General features: G+C 39.8%; 1 protein-coding gene across 1 annotated transcript; it reads left to right on the plus strand.

Annotated features, from left to right (window-relative positions):
• The first annotated feature begins 1,152 nt into the window (after positions 1-1,152).
• On the plus strand, positions 1,153-17,081 carry trarg1a (trafficking regulator of GLUT4 (SLC2A4) 1a). Its single transcript, XM_068710166.1, has 3 exons — positions 1,153-2,176; positions 14,101-14,227; positions 14,873-17,081. Exons 1-3 carry the CDS (start codon positions 1,769-1,771, stop codon positions 14,881-14,883), a joined length of 546 nt encoding a protein of 181 aa, XP_068566267.1. The 5' UTR covers positions 1,153-1,768; the 3' UTR covers positions 14,884-17,081.
• Positions 17,082-19,637: the final 2,556 nt, after the last annotated feature.

A 19,637-nucleotide genomic window follows, 5' to 3' on the forward strand; every position in this document is an offset into this window, starting at 1 on the left:
CTGGATTCTGAACCAGCACCCCTAGAGCAGAAGCTACACAGGCTTTAAAACTACAGTTATAGTACAGCAACAATACTTTTTAACACAGAATATTTTGTCAATGTACATAATTTGCCTTTTAAAGTGTGTTTCCCCAAAAAAAGACTGTGGAATTCTCTGTATAAAAGACAGTCTTGTTGTAGAGTTGGGAGGGTAGGGGAAAAAATGTGATGAAGTTATATGATAGGCTAATTAAATTAATTGACAACTTATTTAGGCTAAAGGATAAAGTGCATGGACATCAAAGTTACACCACTTAAATGTCATGTCCAAACCAACAACAGTCTGCAGTCTGCACACAACTGAGTATCAATCCCACAACCGGAAATGAGGACAAAACTCAGAATCAAACAGAAGTAACTGACAATAAATAAATACGAATCTATTGACACCAAGGCAGATACAATAAACATTTAGCCACATAAAGAAAATGACCTGCCACTTCTTAAAGAATCAACAGCAGAATAAAACATCAAAACAATATCTTAATTCACAAACATATTGTGGGGGGGGGGGGATGCACAGTTTTTGCAAGTGTAGAGCACACACAAACAAAGAGTATCATTAAACTCACCGTCTGAACCTCGTGCAACGCAAAGTGGCCTCCTGTCCTCCTCATCCTGCTTCAGGTTCCACTCATTTCCTCGTTCTCAAAGCAGGACGTTACCAGTCCACTCAGCCTCTATGTCCCACGCGAACCCTCAAAGTTGAAAAACACGTTGTGCTGAACGAGACTCTGTAGTCGCAAACAGCACAGAGGCATAAAAGTCCCGCAGGCAACGTTACAGTGCTGGAGGATTAGCATTTTAGCATGTTAATCAGAACTAGCACGCACCTATGTGTGTTAGATTTGTGCCACGGCAGAAGCGACCTTTTTTTTTATCCATACCGAAAATTGCGTAATTCTTTATTACATTGCAGTTTGCATTGTTGCAGTGTTCACAAACTGTACAATATATAGGGTATTATGTGGATTCATTACTTTCACTATAGTCGATGGGGCTGGGGCTTTTATTTTGTATGTCATCACCGGAAGTGATCTGCTTTAAAGTGGGTGACTTGACACTGGTCCCAAGTTGAGTACAGTCGCTGTGCTGCTGCGTAGTGGAGACAGTGGAGGAGAGAGGGAGAAAGTGGCTGATTTGAGGTAGACCTGCTTTGACGGAGACGCGTCACCCTCATCCTTCTGCGTAAAGAAAAGGAAAGAGAAGTGTTGAGGCTACTTTTCAATGAACAGACAGACTTTAGGGGAAAGTGGTGTAACTGGATCAAGGCGGGCGACAGGAGCTCCTCTTACTGAATTGTTCCTTCTTGGATTGTATCAGTGAGGAGGGGAGGTTTTTTCTGATCTGAGCCTCTTTCGGAAATGAGCCACACGTTGGACGTGAAGGAAGGTGACGGGAAGTGATCCAAGAGGAAGATGATATCTGCAGGAATCACGCTGCTTTCATCTCCTCTCTGATTTCATTCTTCTTCTTTTAGTGGGTGGCTGATCTTTTACATCCGAGCTTTTTAAAGTACCTTTTCAAATTGTCACATTTTCATCCACCCTCCGCACCTTGGCCGGTTGATCACATTGTTCAATCAAAATTGAAAGATCTTTTGTAATAGCTCACATTCAGCTGTGTTATGGGATGTCGGTGCCTCCTGGCTTGTAATTAATTTAAAACATTTTTATTTTTTTTTATATTTATTTTCTAATCTAATTTGATACAATTAAGAGCTGAACATGGCCATCAACACGGACACCGACTTCCTGAAGTCCAACCTAAGTGAGGGTGGAGGACGCACTCAGCCTGCGGACCCCCACGAGACGGAGAAACTCCTGGCGCTGACCACCGAGCCCGGAGGAAATGGCATGAAGATGTCCACCTCCTTCACGGTCAACATGGACAGCGACAAGGGCCAGGAGGCCGACCTGAACGGCCACAGCGTCGCCGTGAGATCGGGCTCCGCCGGGCAACTGGGCGCCGCCGCCCCTCTCTCCCCGTCCAAGGCCAGTCTGAGCCGCTCCTCCACCGGGAACGCCACCGTGCAGGAGACCCCGAAGCCCAAGGATTACCTCATCCTTGTCATCCTGTCCTGCTTCTGCCCCGTCTGGCCCGTAAGCATTGTCGCACTGGTGTACTCCATCATGGTGAGCATCATTTTACTGTTTCTGTAGCTCAGAATGGATGAATAAATATGTTTTGTCAATATGATGGAGAGACCACAGGCTGATGAACTGTGAATAGCATCAGTTGAACAAAAAAAAATCAAAAATTGTCTGTATTTTGTAGGCTAAGTCTTTGATTTCAAACTTCATAAACTTGAAAATTGCCTCCAACCTCTGTTATAGTTTTTTTCAGTTAGCATGCAGCTATTGTCTTCATAATTTTGATGTTTGAAGAAAGTGAGGGTGATATTTAGGAGAAAGTGGATATTTCTCTTCACTAAGAGCAATATTGGTCTGTATTAAAGGATGGGCATCAAACTTATTCTGAGAGGAATATTCATCCTTAATGATAATTATAAAATTGTTAAGAAATATATAATTGTACTTGATTGGATTGATGAATCACTTTTTAATTAAAAATGATTGTTTTTTGGATAAATAGCAAAAAACAATGACACAGATGACACAGATGACCCAGGATGACGTCTTAAAATGATTTAATTTGTTTGAGCAACAGTCCAAACTTACCATAATTTATAACTGAAAGAAGCAGCACTTATATTTGGTGTTGATAAATCACAACCAATGATTCATCAATTGTCAAAATAGTCACTGTTTGATTTTCTTTATTGGACTTTTTATTTTCTATCTGAAAAATTGAGGAGAAAAAAAGATTATGAAAGATGTTTCCAAGCAATTCCACCAAAACCCCTCAGCAGCATTACAGACCTCCACAGAACAGCGCAATGACGTATTTGAATATCCTAAAAATTCCTCATATTGCATTGATTGTAAATTGTTGTGTTCAAGTGCAGTGCAGTTGGCTCTGCGGTCCCAGGTAAACTCTGAATACCAGGGTTCCCTGGAATACACACACACACACGCGCACGCACGCACGCACACACACACACACACACACACACACACACACACACACACACCTACATGTAGAGCTCAGTGTATTCTCAGCTTTTAGTGTTCAGGCTTCAGCTACGGGTTGTTCTGGTTTAGAGGCGCTTCATTAATCCTCTCCTGAAAGTTTCAGGATGCAGGAAATGCTGATACAAGATGCAGCTAAGACACTGACGCCTCGCTGGGCAGCCACAGATGCTTGATATGCTGCTGCTGTTTAGTGCTCTCCAATCAATACATTCTGGGGATACGATCCTCAGTTGCTCATCAACAAACACTCTTTTCCAACCCAACTATAGACTATGTGGCCTCTTTGCATTCACATCACAGCACCTCTAACAGAGTCTACGAGATCTGTGTTGAGGGTGCTCTGCGATAAAACTGAAAGCTGACACTTTTCTTGTTGTCACCCTCTGCAGTGGTGAGAGGTCTGCAGTAAAAATGGTGGACTTGTTATTGAAGGCTGTGAGAGCTCGTGGCTCGTTTCAACCGGCCAGAGTAACATTTAGAGAATGTCCCGGATATCGACGCGAGTTAACTGCTGAATTTTAGGTGTGAAAATGCAAACATGGTGTGAAGGTCAAATGGAAACCGGTAAAACCTGTAAATTAAAAAAACTACAGCTACGATACAGCATTGATGAAGTAGGCTGTATGACCCTCTCTTCACTTCATACACTATTAAGAAAAACTCATTACTCATGCGGTGATATTGCGGCAAAGCTAAAAACCCATTAATAAAAAGTGGCATTTCAGCCTGTTCAACATGGCTCCAAATTACTTGTGCAAGTTGATACAATAAAACATTCTGCTAGAGGAAGCTCCTGTGGAAGCTGCAGAATGCTTGTGATAACCGGGATGATTAAATTGTCCCAGACAATTAGCAGTGTACTTTAGCCATGTCAGTATGCCCCTCCTCCCACCCTGCTGATCTTCACACTCCTTCATCATAGTAGACTCAGGTGTTAAAAGTCGATCTTGTAAATTCACAAAGTCAATATATGAAATAAAACATTGTCAGCGTTTGATGGGAAAAGAACTTGAAAAGGCCCAATACTTATTTGAATTAAGTAATTACACCTGTTTTGTCATTATGCACTACACCGTACTTTACTTTATGTGTCGCTGCGTACACAATCTGAAAAAAATCTCAGGGATCGTTACGCATTCACATAATGTGACACAGCAGGAATTTCCTCCAAGACTGGCAGGTCAGTAATCCCGAACCTTTCACTTTGTAATTGTCTTAATCTTCAGTAAAAAGGTCTTCAGTTGACTGACACTGCTGGGATAAAATCCAGGCATCAGCATGCTAATCTACTGAGGTGTTGAAAGTGTACATCAGGCTCAAATCCCCAGCTGAATCTCACGAAACCCTTTTGTCTTTTGTTACTGATGAGACGCTACTATTGTATACGTGTGTGTGTGTGTGTGTGTGTGTATAACTACAGACTCCTTCAATGGGATTGTGCTTCATTTCAAACAGAATTTTTGTTTGGCTCAGTTTATTGTAAAGAGGCATCAAGTGTTATATCCCTGAACTTAGGAATTACTCCAAAATGGGAAGCCAATAAAAGATATTTTCTTTTGTATTAAAGACATGAAATGAGCAACGCATGGCCCTCCTTCCAAATCCATAACAACCAAAACAAAAACAGGCAAAGTGTCTTGTTGTACGCGACCTCTGCTTGTGCCACCAAATGTAACATGAGAACCTCTGCAGTTTTGGAAAGTACATTTCCTCATCGAGTACAAATTTAAGGTACTGTACTTGTACTTTACTTGAGTATTTGAATCACATGCAACTTTCTGCTTCTACTCCGTACATTTCAGAAGGAGCTATAGTAGTTTTGACTTCATTACAATTATTTCACAGCTTTAGTTACTTTGGGTTGTGGGTAATTGTGTGGGAATTTTTCACAATTTTTAAATTCTTTGAACCAAACAATCATTTGATAATAGAGAATATAATCAGCAGATTAATCATTAGTTGCAATAATCCTAAATAATTAAAAATGAGCTCCACCTCAACCAACTACATTCAAATCCTGTTTTTACATGAATGCATGAATAATGATACTCTAATGATAATATATAGTTGCAGTTACAGGGAACATTTTGTCTGCATTGATTATCTTTAATACTTTAAAAAATATTTTTCCTGATTATCTTTACATACTTTTATTTTTTAGGAGGCCTAAGTAACAATTTTCAATGGCGGGACTGGTATTAGTACTTGTACTTCAGTAAAGGATCTGAATACTTCCTCCACCACTGAATCTCTGTGCGTTCGAGCCAGGAAACAACAGCAGAGATGGCAGTCTACTGTAACTGCGCAGTGCAGATAAATAAGGATGTTGACACACTTTTGCATTAAGTATCTGGCAGTATTTTACCAGGAGTCTTTTAGTGGCATCAGTATAGCAACTCTGTTGTGTCAGGTTTTTAACTCCCGTTGGCTGGTGGCGCTTAGTTGCTATTGGCACAGCCATTTGGGTTTTTCAGCGCTCTTTACTTCTGACACTGTACAGCAGCCAGCACTCAGATCTACAGAGAAACAAGGCAAAGGCAATGCAGTAAACCCATTAGTTCTGTAATATCACTCCTGTGGGCACTACACACCAAAGGGAATATCAGGCGGTATCCACGAGACGCTCTGTACTTCCCTGAGCCATCATCATCATCATCAACCCACTGACATTCACAAGTCAGCCGTTCGCTAATGGCACGGAGAGTGTGTGTGTGTGTGTGAGAGAGAGAGAGAGAGAGAGAGAGAGAGAGGCATTGACAGAGGGCAAAAGAAAGAAAAGTGAAGGAGGGAGAAACTGGAGCTGGCCTCTAATTCAATAGAAGGCGAGAGAAGTCTATTTAGTTCCTCTGCAGAGGGCAGATTGCAGCAGTTAGTCAAGCTCTGTGGCAGCCATCAACATGCTCTCTCTTTCCTGAGGGTATGGAAAGAGGATACGGGCCTCGCAAAGAAGATCAAAACATGATTCGCTACAAGGGCAGATGGGTGTGAGAGAGACAGAAAATGGCTATAAAGTAGTTCTTATCACTGGATTAGAAAGGAATTGAATCAGATACCACAGCGATGTCAGATAAGTGCAAGTGAGTCAGAGCAGGAAAGCAGAGGTTTACAACACTCGCTGTGAACAAATGAATCAAAAGTAATGTGGTTGATACCGCACGATTCAGCCCTAGAGAGCAAGCTCACGGCTAAGTGCTGATATTATCCCCGCCCATGTGAAATGAATACTTCTGGAAAGTTTAGGAGACAAAAAAGAAACTGCTATTTAACTAATTTGAGTCCTAAAAAAACCCCACTGTACTCTAACCTTCAAAATTAGCAGCTGGCTGGTGCACACAGTGGAGTGTTTAGCTGCTAAAGACCCAAATATTTCCATCAGGAGCTGGTAAAAACCCAAACAGAATTAAATGGAGCAGGAATATTGGATTTAAATTCAGCCATATGACCCTTTTATGGTTGTATACATATAATCTTATAATAATTTACATATGTCCACATTACAAAGAATGCATTTCTGAATTCCACTGCCTGTTTTAACTAACCTTTATGAGTCATCACTGTAGGAAAGGCGCAGCAAGCAAATAATGCAACTTTAACAAGACAATATCTGTCTTTTAATCCGGTAAATGACCAAAATGAACCATAATTAAAATACAATCTGTTAAGGCCTCACTTAGCTTTGTAAAAGGAGTCAGCATCTTTTTTGTACCGGCAGATGGTGCATTACTAACAACAGGACTGCATCCATCATCATCCACCACCACTTCCAGCAGCAGGACAACCTAAAAGCCAACTTCCAGCTGGCTGCCGCCACAGATCTCTGACAGATGCTCTGGTGGAGAAGGCTTGTGGCTGGCAAACACGGAAGATGTGCAGTCAATTATGGGGATTGGAAAGGCAGGGGTAATAGGTTTTTACTGCTTAGACGGGCCTATCCCAGTAATGGGAAGGCCCAAACTGCAGGAGCATTATTGCACGCTCTGCAGATTTGCCTGTGAAATATGGACACGCAATGCTGCACTGGATGGATGACTATGAATGTGTGAGTGTGTGAGTATGCGTATAGGTAAATTACTTCTTATTAGCAATCTAATACTGCAGATATAGTGGGAGAGCACTTTTTACTGTTGTTGCTAATTATATGAAGCCTATCAGAGTCCTGCAGAGAGAAAACCAGACACTGCTCATATTATAATAGAAAATAGATGTATCATTTGCAATGTTAAATCTGTGCAGGTAATGATATTATCATTCCACAGTGGTTAAAATAGGATATAATGTATAGCTGTCACAATACCCCGATAACAATGCAAATAAATTACACTCAAAATACGAGTCCAGGGAGGTGGAGAGAGAGTCCGCTACCATAACTGTACAAAAGCGTGGTTTAAGAGGCGCTGGATTATGTACAACATATCATCATATGTGCGCTAAGTTTTTATTTATACCCAATATTGATAGCAGCCACCAAAAGTCAGATAGTGGTTATGAAAACAACTTTAGTTTATTACTAAATACTGTAAAACTAATGACGTCCCCTTGAGATTCAGCTGTACTTTGTGTGTAGTGCTAATTAACAAATACTAAACTAAGATAGTGAACATGTAAACCTTTACACCTCATCACATCGAAGTAGTGAGGAACTATACATGCATGTAATGTTGTACTAGACTATTGTTGTCTGGTAATCATTTTAAATCTGTTGATGGATCGGGACAAACCATCTCCTGATTGGTGATGAGTGCTTCCTTTTCCTGTATCAATCTGATACCTATTCAGTTACAGATGTGTTTGCCCCTTTATGGACAGGACAGCCAGCACTTTATAGATGTACTGACTAATGATAATCTCATTTCGCTTTGACAAACAAAGCGCTATGCTCTGTTAATCTTGATAACAGTGTGCTGCGCTGTGAACTTAATTGTGCAGCTTTACCCGGGATTATCTAAATAAACGACGATTCACTTATTACTGATGTGTTAAATGGAATAAGGCATTCACCATTACGGCCTTGTGTTTTTATGGTGCTAAAACTAGGCTTAGTTAGCTTTTTTTGAATTGTGTTTCCAGTTCACAAGCTAACCACGATATAAAAACAATTAAAATTGATGAGCTGCAGCAGTAGCTAGAATGCAGTTTACAGCTCCGAGAATGAGAGCGGAGCCATCATGGGTCTGACAGACTTGATCATCGGACCGCATTGAGTGGTTTGCAATTTTAATGGAGATTTGAGTGTAACAGGACCGAGTCTAAAAGCCCTGTTTAGCAGCCCCTAGAGGCCGCGATGCTCCTTACACCCAACCAGACCAAAGTGTTTTAGACCAACAGCCTTGTTCTCGTCTTAAAAATGACTGCAATTACTCAATTCTAAAATGCCCTCAACCACGACTTTTGGCAAACTTTTTTTCTACTAAAGCTTCAAAGTTAAAAAAGTAAAATACGTATCAAATGGGGAAGACACTTTAATAAGAGACACATAAAAGGAAAAGTATGAAGAAAAATGTACATTTTATTGGAAGTTAGGGGCATAAATGCAAATAAAACATTTTAATTTGATGATAATTTCAGCCTATCGGACACACCAGCTCCTGGTTGTACATTGTCCCTCTCCACCAGGCTGATGCTGGCTCTTCATTATTAATGACACAAGAAAAGGGAAGCACTTACTGACTTACTAGCCTCCACCATCCTCTGCTGAACACATGAACTACAGAGAAAGAGAGAAGTGTGTGTGTGTGTGTGTGTGTGTGTGTGTGTGTGTGTGTGTGTGTGTGTGTGTGTGTGTGTACACTGGTAGCACAATAAACACTGGACAAGACACTTTGAGGGTAGAATTTCCCATTCAGAAAACAGAGATGACCAGGCTTACTCTCTCATCGAATCAATATAGACATACATCAGCTGAGTGAAGGATACCTCCCCCTAACCCCACACACACACACACACACACACACACACACACACTCACACACACACAGAAAAAATCTCTTGCAGTCCCCGTAGCTAATATCAAACCATATAGGGTTTATTAAACAAGGATGCTGACATAGAAGCCATCTCTTATTTTCTTTCCTTTTCCTTTTCATGATGGGTGGAAAACAACATCATCGTTTTGAACCTACCTTCATTAATATGTTCTCTCTGAGCAGGCGAAATATAACAGTGTTTTCTGAAAGGGGCTTCCATTGATTTAAGGTGCTGATGTTGCTTTTCTCTGTGATGTGAACCCAGATCAATAAAGGCTCTACTGGGATTATGTTTGCACCGTATAGCTTCACATTGCAGTCCTGGAAGTGAGAAGCTTTGTGTGAGAGAAAAAGTATCTCTTATTGTACCTTCTGGGGCCCAGATTAACACGTGCATTGACTGAGTTTTTTTGGCTTAAGTCAAGTTGAAGATGTACCAAAGTCAATTTGAATGTTTTTGAAATGTATTCAGGTCTTTCATCTTAGAATTAGACCTCCAATAACAAAAATTGTCAATTCAATGTCTTATCATTTTCTTTGAAATGCATTATTATGCTTTAGAAGGAATGTGAATTTAAGCCTATTGAATTAATTATGTTATCTTAATTGAATTCATTAAAAAACAAACCCTCACTCTCAAACCAGCAGTTAAGATCATATTTTGGGTATGCTTCTTGAATAAATAACTAAAGTATTAATATTCCTGTAAGAAAATATATTTAAAACTGGCTGCATTCTGTGTGTTTTACAATCCGTAAAAACCCAGCGGAAAACAGGCAGTTTACACATTATTTGAAATTATATAAACTGTTTTCACAAACATAAAGAAAAAAAGAAATGCAATATCAGTGTATTTTAAAAGTAGTTCCCTGGTTTTCAGCATCTGATTAAGTGGACCAGTGTCCACACCCACCAAGTGATGTGCGCTGTGGGATCTGACAACACCCAAGACAGCCTGGAGACAGAGAGGCTCATGGGAGTGAGGGGCTGAAGTAACTCGGAGGAGATTCAGGGAGGGTGGAGGCAGGTCTCTCTCTCTCTCTCCCTCTCCAATACCGTTATACTGCTGTTTTAAAAATGGATAGGGACGACAGTAATTATTCCATTTAACGCCACATTATCTTTATGGAGAAAAGCACCCTACAGAAATATAATGGTGAAATTGAATATAGATGAGAGGAGTGAGAGGTCCATTTCCTGCTGTACTGTGCACCTCCTCTGGTTCAAAAAGTCACATTCAGCACCAAGGACAGCTCCGACAGTTTCCATCAGGCTTTAAAAAGTAAAATAACAAATTGCATGGGAGGGTTTGAATTTAAAACGCAAGCTTTGTTACATGGGATCTCTTCACCTTCTGTCTTTGCTGTTGTTTTAACACAGAGTGTGAGCGACACTTTTCTAATACTGTTGTCTGACCTTTCGAACAATCTCAGCATGGACCCAAAAAGTAGTTAAAATCACCCCACAGGGATGCTGACGGAGGCTGACTCACACAAGCTGCTATGATGGACATAGCCCAAAAAGCTCTAGGTTGAAATCTAGTGAACGGACAGGCCACTACATAACCTGATAACTTCATTTCACAGTTTTGTTCATGAAAGCATTCCTGGAAAGTGTTAACCTCCTGGCGTGGTGCGTGATCTTATTGAAAGATTGTTGACAGATGTTGGCATAAAGGGATGGCCAGTTGTCCGGTAGCATTCAAATGTTCATCATAAAGGGGCTCAGTGAGTGCCATGCAAACGTCATCAACACCATCACACTACGACAATACTGCAGCGTTTTCACTCTGCATGATGGATGCATTTGGTCACACAACCAGAGGGAAGCAGCAAGAAGTGGAATTAATCAGACCAGGCAATGTTTTCCAACTCTCCAGTGTCCAATGTCGTTGTTTCCTTTCCCTCAGGTCAACCTGTAATTCTTGTTCAATGTTGATAGAAACACAACTCTGTTCGGCCATTAACTGTCATACACCAATAATGCACTGATGATGCTCTGCAGGCTTCCTGTGTGTCTATTTTAATCTTTAATCTGACACCGAGTATCATATTTAATTACTTCTTCCCGTCTGTTATATCACATATCATTTTTATTTGACTTCAAATCAAACAGGTCTCTTGACCTGATTCACCTAGTCAGTCTATCTATAAGTTTCTCATCAACAAGATACATTAAATTACCAAAACCAACTAAATTCTAGTCTGTGATTCATACTTTCATAAAAATATGAATCATTGGAATTTTCTGCTCTGTCTTTAGCACTGATTTTAAAAAACGATCACTAATCACTATATATTAAAATCTTTTAGAAAGGCTCAGTATTTCCTAAAGAAGCTGGGCACTGTAGTTTAAACAGCTGATACCTAGTAGTTAGTAGGATCAATTCATAGGATTTGTTGACAATTTTGTGTTGAAAAGTACACTCTTGTAAATACTACTTAAGTAGTAGTGATAGAAATAACTTCAGTAACATATATAAAAGGAGTTAAGACCGTTTGTTAAAATGCTTAAAAGACAACAAACAGTTCAATTGATTTGAAAAAACATTTCATTAACTTGAACGTTTTGTTTTCCTGCAAAATCAATACAAGATGTAAAAAAAATGTTGTGTATGTGCCATGAACAGTAATATGTGTTTGACAGTATCACAAATTACAAATTAAAAGCAGCTCAAATCAAACTCATTTTGATGAGAAGATGGTGACATCAACCGTGTGAGATGTGTTGTTTTGGGGTTCTCACACATGAAAGCAATACACAAGGATTGAGGATTCCCATCCATCATGCCTCACACACACACATAAATCATCCTGTCTCCATAGCTGCAGTATACATAAAGCAATATACATACAACATCAAGTTGATCTACAACCCTTTCACACCGCTTCGCTCACCTCCCCCCTCCAATTGGCTCTGCAAGTCACATCCTTCCATCAATCCCAATCTGCCAGTCTGAAAAAGACAAATTCACCGTCAATTATTGTTGCCATTTTACTTTGAGGTACTCTAGTATAAGAGTAGACAAGTCAACATTACTTTACTCTATGTGTGTCAATTCCCCTTTAAAATAACTCGGCTGTCAATTAATGGAAACCTGATAAATATTTTAAAGTTTAACTCTCAGAGAGCTGCTGGAGAGCCTCGAGCTGCTTGTACTGTGGTGGGATCTTTGTATTAGGGACTCCAAACTGTAAATTCCGTTGGTTTGTGGTGTTACTTTAATGTTGTGCTGATAGAGTTAATGTGCTGGTTGCTTTTATCAATACATTGAAGCGACTGGAGAGTTGTATTCCTTGAAAGTCACTGCGGATCAGTGACTTTGCAACTATTTGTATTTTACATTACACTTGTACAGGAAAAGCATCTTTCAATGACATATATAATGGATTCTCATAGGTACATATACGTAGCCCATTTTTTCCAACACTTTACAGTTATTGATTATATCTTTGTCTTGAGGTAGAGGTACATTTCTACATACAGTAAATTTCATTGGCAATTGTCCTTTGATTGAGGGCATTCTAGCTCTTTCTGAGCCATGAGTTTGTCTGGGAATTTTTTGTCACAAATAATGTGACAACATTACATTACATTACAGTCATTTAGCAGACGCTTTTATCCAAAACGACTTACAATTCAGTATCTATCTACACACCGTAGACGCAGCTACGGGAGCAATTTGGGGGTTAAGTGTCTTGCTCAAGGACACATTGACATGAGACTAGTAGAGCAGTCGCTGGGGATTGAACCGCCGACCCTCTGATTGAAAGACGGCCCTGCTCTCCACTTATCCATGGTGACAAAAGAGCAATCAAGTTCTATTCCACAAACTGTCATTATTTCTTAAGTGATCTCTTGCCAATATGAATATCTCCAGCATTCATTTAGCTCCTGATAAGCCCTCTGAATACAATTCAATTTTGGAGTCACAGAAATTTGTATTATGATCTTACAACAGAACTCTGTGTCAAGCCCTCTGAGGCAAATTTGTAATTTGTGATTTTGGGCTATACAAAAATAAATTGAATTTAATTGAATTGAACTCTCTCCAGGAGTTGGCAGTGATAGCCTGGCTTTCCCATATATCATAATAATATTAATAAATCATGCACTATTCAATGCCCCTGGCCTCTCAACTCTTCGATATTTAACAGCAACCAACTACTCATAGGTCGGAGACCTGTGAGTTTTTAGAATATATTTACAATGACACCAGTCTCTGCTCATTCCAGGGTCTGAAAAGCACTTATTTCTTCTTTCATTTAGAGTGGCTCTTTGGGCTTATGGGGTCCAGTGCCCATCAGCCATTTAAACAACACCCTCTTCACAAAGTCATCACTGATAGAGGAACCTCCAGGTGCTTTGTCTCTGCTTTCTATACTTACCAACTTGAGTCCTCTTACAAAGACATTCCCATGCTTTGCAGAAAAAAATGTCCCACGCTTGAGACTTAATTTTGATTGGGCTTTGGTCTGGGCTAATGTTCTGCTAGCCAACAGTGTAGTTTTGAGGGGTTTGTATTCTATTGTATATTCTTGCTATTACATGTTTTTAATCGTATGCATTCATGAATATATTGACCAAGTTAGTTCACTATCCTCCATTTGTTTAATTTCTTTACAAAGCTAATCTCTGACCTGAAGAAAACTTTATTTTTAGCAATTTTCCATGAGGCAAGGTGAATAATAGGTAAATTGCTTTTCATTGGGGTGAAGGTTCCTTCATACGAGTAGAATATATACATTAAATAAAGTAACTTCTTTGTGAGCGATCACCTTCCTTATCTTTAATTTGAGCAGTTATTTGCCTTGTTAGGGAGTAATATGACCATTCCTCTCTTACACCAATTTGTGAAAGGAATAAAATGTATTCATGAACCCGTTTTTTATGTGGTGTTGTTTACAATTATTATGTAACATCTTATATGTCTATGCCTTGCTTAACATTCTCATTCAAGCGTTCCTCTTGGTAATACCCTGTGCTTTTGTGTGTCTCCAGTCCAGAAACAGCCTCCAGGTGGGGGATATTGATGGGGCCAGGAGGCTGGGTCGACTGGCTCGTCTGCTCAGTATCGTCTCCATTGTCCTGGGCGTGGTCACCATCGTAGTCTACGTCTCAGTTTCAGGTGCAGAAACAACGACAAGGAGGACAAATTTCAAAATACAATGATAGCTCCTTTAAGTGTTTGTGATAATGACTCATAATTACAAGCAGTATTTGGTGAAGCTTCAGTGATGCAGTGCATAGTGCCTAATCTTAACTGTATGATTGTAGTATATCTTATGAATATGCAAAGGTATATCACTTGAAAATCATGTATGGTATGTGTGCGCATGTCCACTCAGACGAGCACAGGGCTTTAACAACAAGTGTTCAACAACAAAGAATACCTACTGCATTACAATTACAGGGTGATATATGACACTACCACACAAGCATGAGATGCGTGTTTTTCTACGTCTCAACTCAGCACATTTCCTAGCCTTGTGTGTGTGTGTGTGTGTGTGTGTGTGTGTGTGTGTGTGTGTGTGTGTGTGTGTGTGTGTGTGTGTGTGTGTGTGTGTGTGTGTGTGTGTGAAGATTGATTTAGTACTGCAGTGGCCGTAGTGGGCTGACTGCGCAGCAAGGGCGGCTAACCTATTGCTCAAAGCCTTCGACACTTGAGCTGCACCAGTCAGAGTAATTAATTTGATGTTGAGTTCAAGCTGTCTTTGTGTCTGACCTGACTTTCTCTGACGATGTCTCGCGTCTCCTCTTCTTTCTTTTGCAGTAAGCCATTGACATGGACGACCTGAGGGGGAAAAATGAACCGTGAATGCCAAACCACGGATGTAACAAAGAGGGGAAAAAGCCCAATAAAAAAAAAAATCAAGAAACTAAATTCTCAACTTTATGCCATATTGTAATTACATCATGACTGACCTCAGAAAGCAAAAAAAAAAAAAAACAGGCAACTCATGAGAGTAGGTACTGCAGCAAGTAAACAAATAAAAACATTCAGAGAAAAAATCAGAGATGCATGCATTAGAATCCAGTAACATTTGCTTGACAAAAATAATGAAAACCTGATGTAAAATTGTTTGGGTTAAAACCGAGGAAAAAGAAAATGCAGATGTGTGTGTGGCCAGGAGGACTCATGAATGTTTACTTTTGGAATAATGGACTTCTTAAATGAAGAGGATGATCTACGTATGAGGAGAGAATGAACGATAGACGTTTCTATGTCTGGGCTCCTTCGAAAAACAGATTCTGAGTTTGGGCTTCAAACTTCGGACAGCTGCGTATAATCCTCATATATTCCTTACTGAACCTCTTGCATTCAAAGCATATACAGCTACAAATATATTTGAAATATGGATATATGAATACATATATAGATGTACATTTTATAAAAATGTTTGTATGCCAAGTGGTGCTGGGTTTGTTAAGACTGTCACGATGGCTGCTTTGACAGCACTTGGATTATCAGTAGAAATTCAAGGGTTTGTGAAAAGGGGCAGGGAACACATTTTTAATTTTTGTTGTCTATTATAATTTTTTTAACTAGAAAACAAATGGAGACCAACTGCATGTCTGAATGTAGATAACCAACATTCTGCCTTCTTTTTGACTGTTATTAGTTGTCTCTTTTCTTATGAAGGAGTCAAAGAGGCTAACAGGTTTGCACATGGAAGAGTGATTATTATTGTTTACTTTATTGTGTACATTACATACTGTAGAATGTGAGAGGGCTGGGATCTAACCCCCTTTATATCTCCAAAATCTCATGAACCTTGCCTTGCTCTGGCATAATAAAACGCATGCCAACACTCCCTCCTACTTTTCCATTCACATCCTCCAGTTCTTTACCACAAAACCTGATTTAGTGGCTGCTATTCTTCATCTTGTTCCCCTAAACTCCATTTTACAAATTACCTTGTACTACCTTTCTACACCATAGCTCCCCATTTTCCATTATCATTCTTACATTGTTATACATTGACTGTTAAATGCCATTGTTTCACTTCTGCTCCTTGTATTGGTATGAAATGTATTTATATGGGAAAATATATATGCAATATGTACGCATGCTATTGGCCAAACCGGCTTAAACACATTTATTTTTTGTAAATGAACAGGCCCGAGTTTGACTGAGTAACAACAAATAGCATTTAAAGAACATTTCTCTGAAATCCAAGCACGACAGATTGTCTGTATTCATCACTTTATCAGAGAGAAGTCACTGTAATAGGACTGTTGTATTGACACATTACTGGCTTATGCTACAAGCACAGGTAACATCATCATGTAGCAATATTTAAATCAGCTTTTTTATTTTCACTTTAATCTTGTGCTATTTTAATCAGGAATCATTAGGACCTCATTTTAAAGTGATAAAACATGTTTGTTTAAGGGCTCATACCAGTGAAACTAGAGGAACACCAGCTAATTTGAACTGATGAGGGATGAAATGTATCCAGCTGAAGATACTCTACCAAGTCCTTAATTGAACATCATCAATGTAAGGCCGAACAACTGCAATCTTTAAAGTGTTAACACTATAATGCACAATGCTTTGTGTGAAATGGGCTTTTATCAATTCCATTCAAATTCATAGTTGTACATAAAAATCATATTCTTTATCCAAACATCTGAAAGCAGCAAAATCCAAAGATTCCCCGTGTTTACTACCAATCTAAAAAAAAAAATGTTATATTACATTACAATGTGTTTAATTTCTGTGGATCACATTGAGTGTAGTTTACCGCTCTTGTGTTACTATATAAGATACACATTTCCCATCACTAAAAGTGGTTAGGAGCCAACTGTCTAACTGTTTAACGTATAAGCTCTGCTCTGTCAGTAAAACAGTTCAAACCTCCATTTCATTTTGTTATATAACACCGTTTCTTTTCCAATATACTGTACGTGCCAGTTTTCATCTCTGTTGTGTACATTGTGCATGTCCGGAATAAATGTTACCATGCATGGTCCAGGTTTCCTGCCTTTTGATCATACTGTTTATAAAGAGTTGTGATGACATCTAAAAGTGAGTTAAGAAGACTAATGCTGTGTTCACACCAAACGCGGTGCAAATTTTCCGCGCTAGTAGTGTACATACAAAGTCACTGCAAATACGTGAATAGACACGAGTAAACGCAAATTTGCATCATGTGAAGCGAATGGCGCGGTGCGAATAACGTGGAATTCACCTCATTCGCGCATTCATTTTTCAACTCAGGCGAAACATTTGCGTGACGCTGTGCCTATCAACGTTAAGAACCTATCAGCGTTGTCCGCAAGACAACAAGCAAATAATTTTTAAAATACTTGCTAGACTATGCTAACAATGTAGCAGCTCCATCAACACTTAAAATAACGTCATCTAGGTGTAAATACGGCAGCGTCTTATTCATTGTTTGTACCATATGGTTTATACACATATTTATACAGTTTCGTCCGGTCTCTACTAATATGAGGTATCATAGAGCTCTGGGTGCCCACCTATGGCTACAAATACAATTTCTTGATTCAACAACGGCAGGACGTGACAAAATTTCAACTGGCGCGAATGCAAAACGTGCAATTTGAGTCTAATCGCGTCTTTGCATCGATTTTGTATGTAATCTAATCGCACTTGGTGTGAACACAGCATAATAATTTACCGCCATGCAGCTGCTTTGTTAAACTGTACTTAGGTGTAGTGGTGCTTTGAAATAATTGCTAACGTCAGCATGCTAACACGGTCACAATGACAACGTCAACATGTTGACATCGAGCAGGTACAATGTTTACCACGTTCACCATCATACCTTAGCTAATCAGCATGCTGTCATTGACTACTACACAATACAAAGTGCAGCTGTGGCTGACAGGGAGTGTATTCAATGATAAACCAAAGAATTCCTTTATAAAGAACAAAAACAATGATATATAACCAAAGTCAGTGGGCTTCAGATTTCCGTCTGGACCAAAAGGCGGACCATTCGACAGACTGACTTTCAACTGTGGGTAAGAAGGAAATGCCAGATAGCGACCGCACATTTTTAACAGTTGTTAAAAACAAAAACACTGATGAAGAATGTCTTCAATTGCGCAAAATGAAAATGGTTGAGAACAGAGGTAGGAACATCAAAATCATGGAAGCAAAAAATTCTTGGACGTCACATTAAGGAAGGGTGGACACGATTCAATTTTCCCGAGACTTAATCAGAGAGATTGATTCAACTCTGCAAAGCTGTTTTATTGGATTGCACTGGGCCTGTATAACACAGCTGCTGCATTTAATATATCTAAACCCTGTACATGCAGCAGGTCCTGGTACACAATTGTGCCTCAGTGCACACAAATGCCATTTTTCATGGCTGCCACAACTGGGTTATGAATGGCTCTAGAATACTGAGGAACCCACAGACCTGAAACAAACAAAAACAAACTGCATTCTTTCTTCTACCATTGAAGGTAAAGGCTTTTTCTAGGGTTCAGATACATAAAGTTGTTTTAATTTGCCAAAAAAAGGAAAACTAGACCTATGCCTATCTTGAACTTCACTGAAAAGTCTTTTAATCCATCAACAAACAAATAAACAAAAGTTTAGTTTTCACACAAACACAGAGGACCAGTCTTCCGTCTTCCATTTCAGCTGCTGTAATTAAACAGACTTTGTGCTGTCAGGAGTTAGCGTAGCGCGAAACTTCCAAGTGAGAGGATCTGGCACTTAGCTCTGCTTGGGTGGCGCTCACTTTGAGTGGCAGACATTTCAGCAGCCAAACCTCTGCAGTCTTACTGACGGCGTGTACACACGTCTGGGACCACATTTAGACTTCAGCACAGGGTTTCCATCGTAAAAGGAAGTGAGATATTCAGGGGAAGATAGCAATGTTTGTCTGGCTACAGCTGGGACGTATTCATCCTCTTCAGTTTGCTGAAGTGAACCTAATGCTGTGAGACAAAAACACTTTGATGTTTCTCACACAGCTGCCTTGCTGTTAAATTCCGACACCCCCTCTGCCAACAAAGAAAGACTTAACTGATCTAGTGAGTCAAATCCAGCCCCTTCTCAGATGAATGCTTCGGTTCTCACCTTCAAACACACGTCACTTTGTGTTTCAAGTGGAGTGAAATCAAATAGGGGCTCAGGGGCTCCGTCGGGCGCACTATACGTGTACAACGGTTACCTCCTTCAACAGCCAATCCTCAAAGCAGTGCTTTCTCCTTTTTCTTTGATAGAATCCTAGACATAGTGCACTAGAACTGGCTGGTTCGGTGCCCTTTGAAGAGACTTAATACATGAATCTAGCAGCTCTGTCGTGACTGCTATTGTGTGGCCTAAACAACTGTTTAAAGAATTACCTAAAAAACGGCTAAATTCCATATTCAGAGCATGTCTTTGGCCTTAACACATTTTTCAACATGGCTACAGCTAAGCTGGCGGTCCGCAGCTACCAGCACAAACAGTGCAAACAATGGCAACAGTGCTGATGGAGCCAACAGTGTTAACCTGGGGGGGGGGGGGGGGGGGGGGTGTCTTTAACAATTCATCACTAACCAAAATC

Source organism: Cebidichthys violaceus, unplaced genomic scaffold (genome assembly GCF_023349555.1).
Source record: "Cebidichthys violaceus isolate CVI_PGR_0920_01 unplaced genomic scaffold, fCebVio1.0.p SCAF_1, whole genome shotgun sequence".
NCBI lineage: Eukaryota > Metazoa > Chordata > Actinopteri > Perciformes > Stichaeidae > Cebidichthys > Cebidichthys violaceus.

Excerpts from the sequence above, each read along its gene's own strand:
- trarg1a (XM_068710166.1), top strand. The coding sequence starts at position 1,769 with ATGGCCATCAACACGGACACCGACTTCCTGAAGTCCAACCTAAGTGAG. Across the intron at positions 2,177-14,100 it reads CACTGGTGTACTCCATCATG|TCCAGAAACAGCCTCCAGGT; the intron begins GTGAGCATCATT and ends GTGTGTCTCCAG.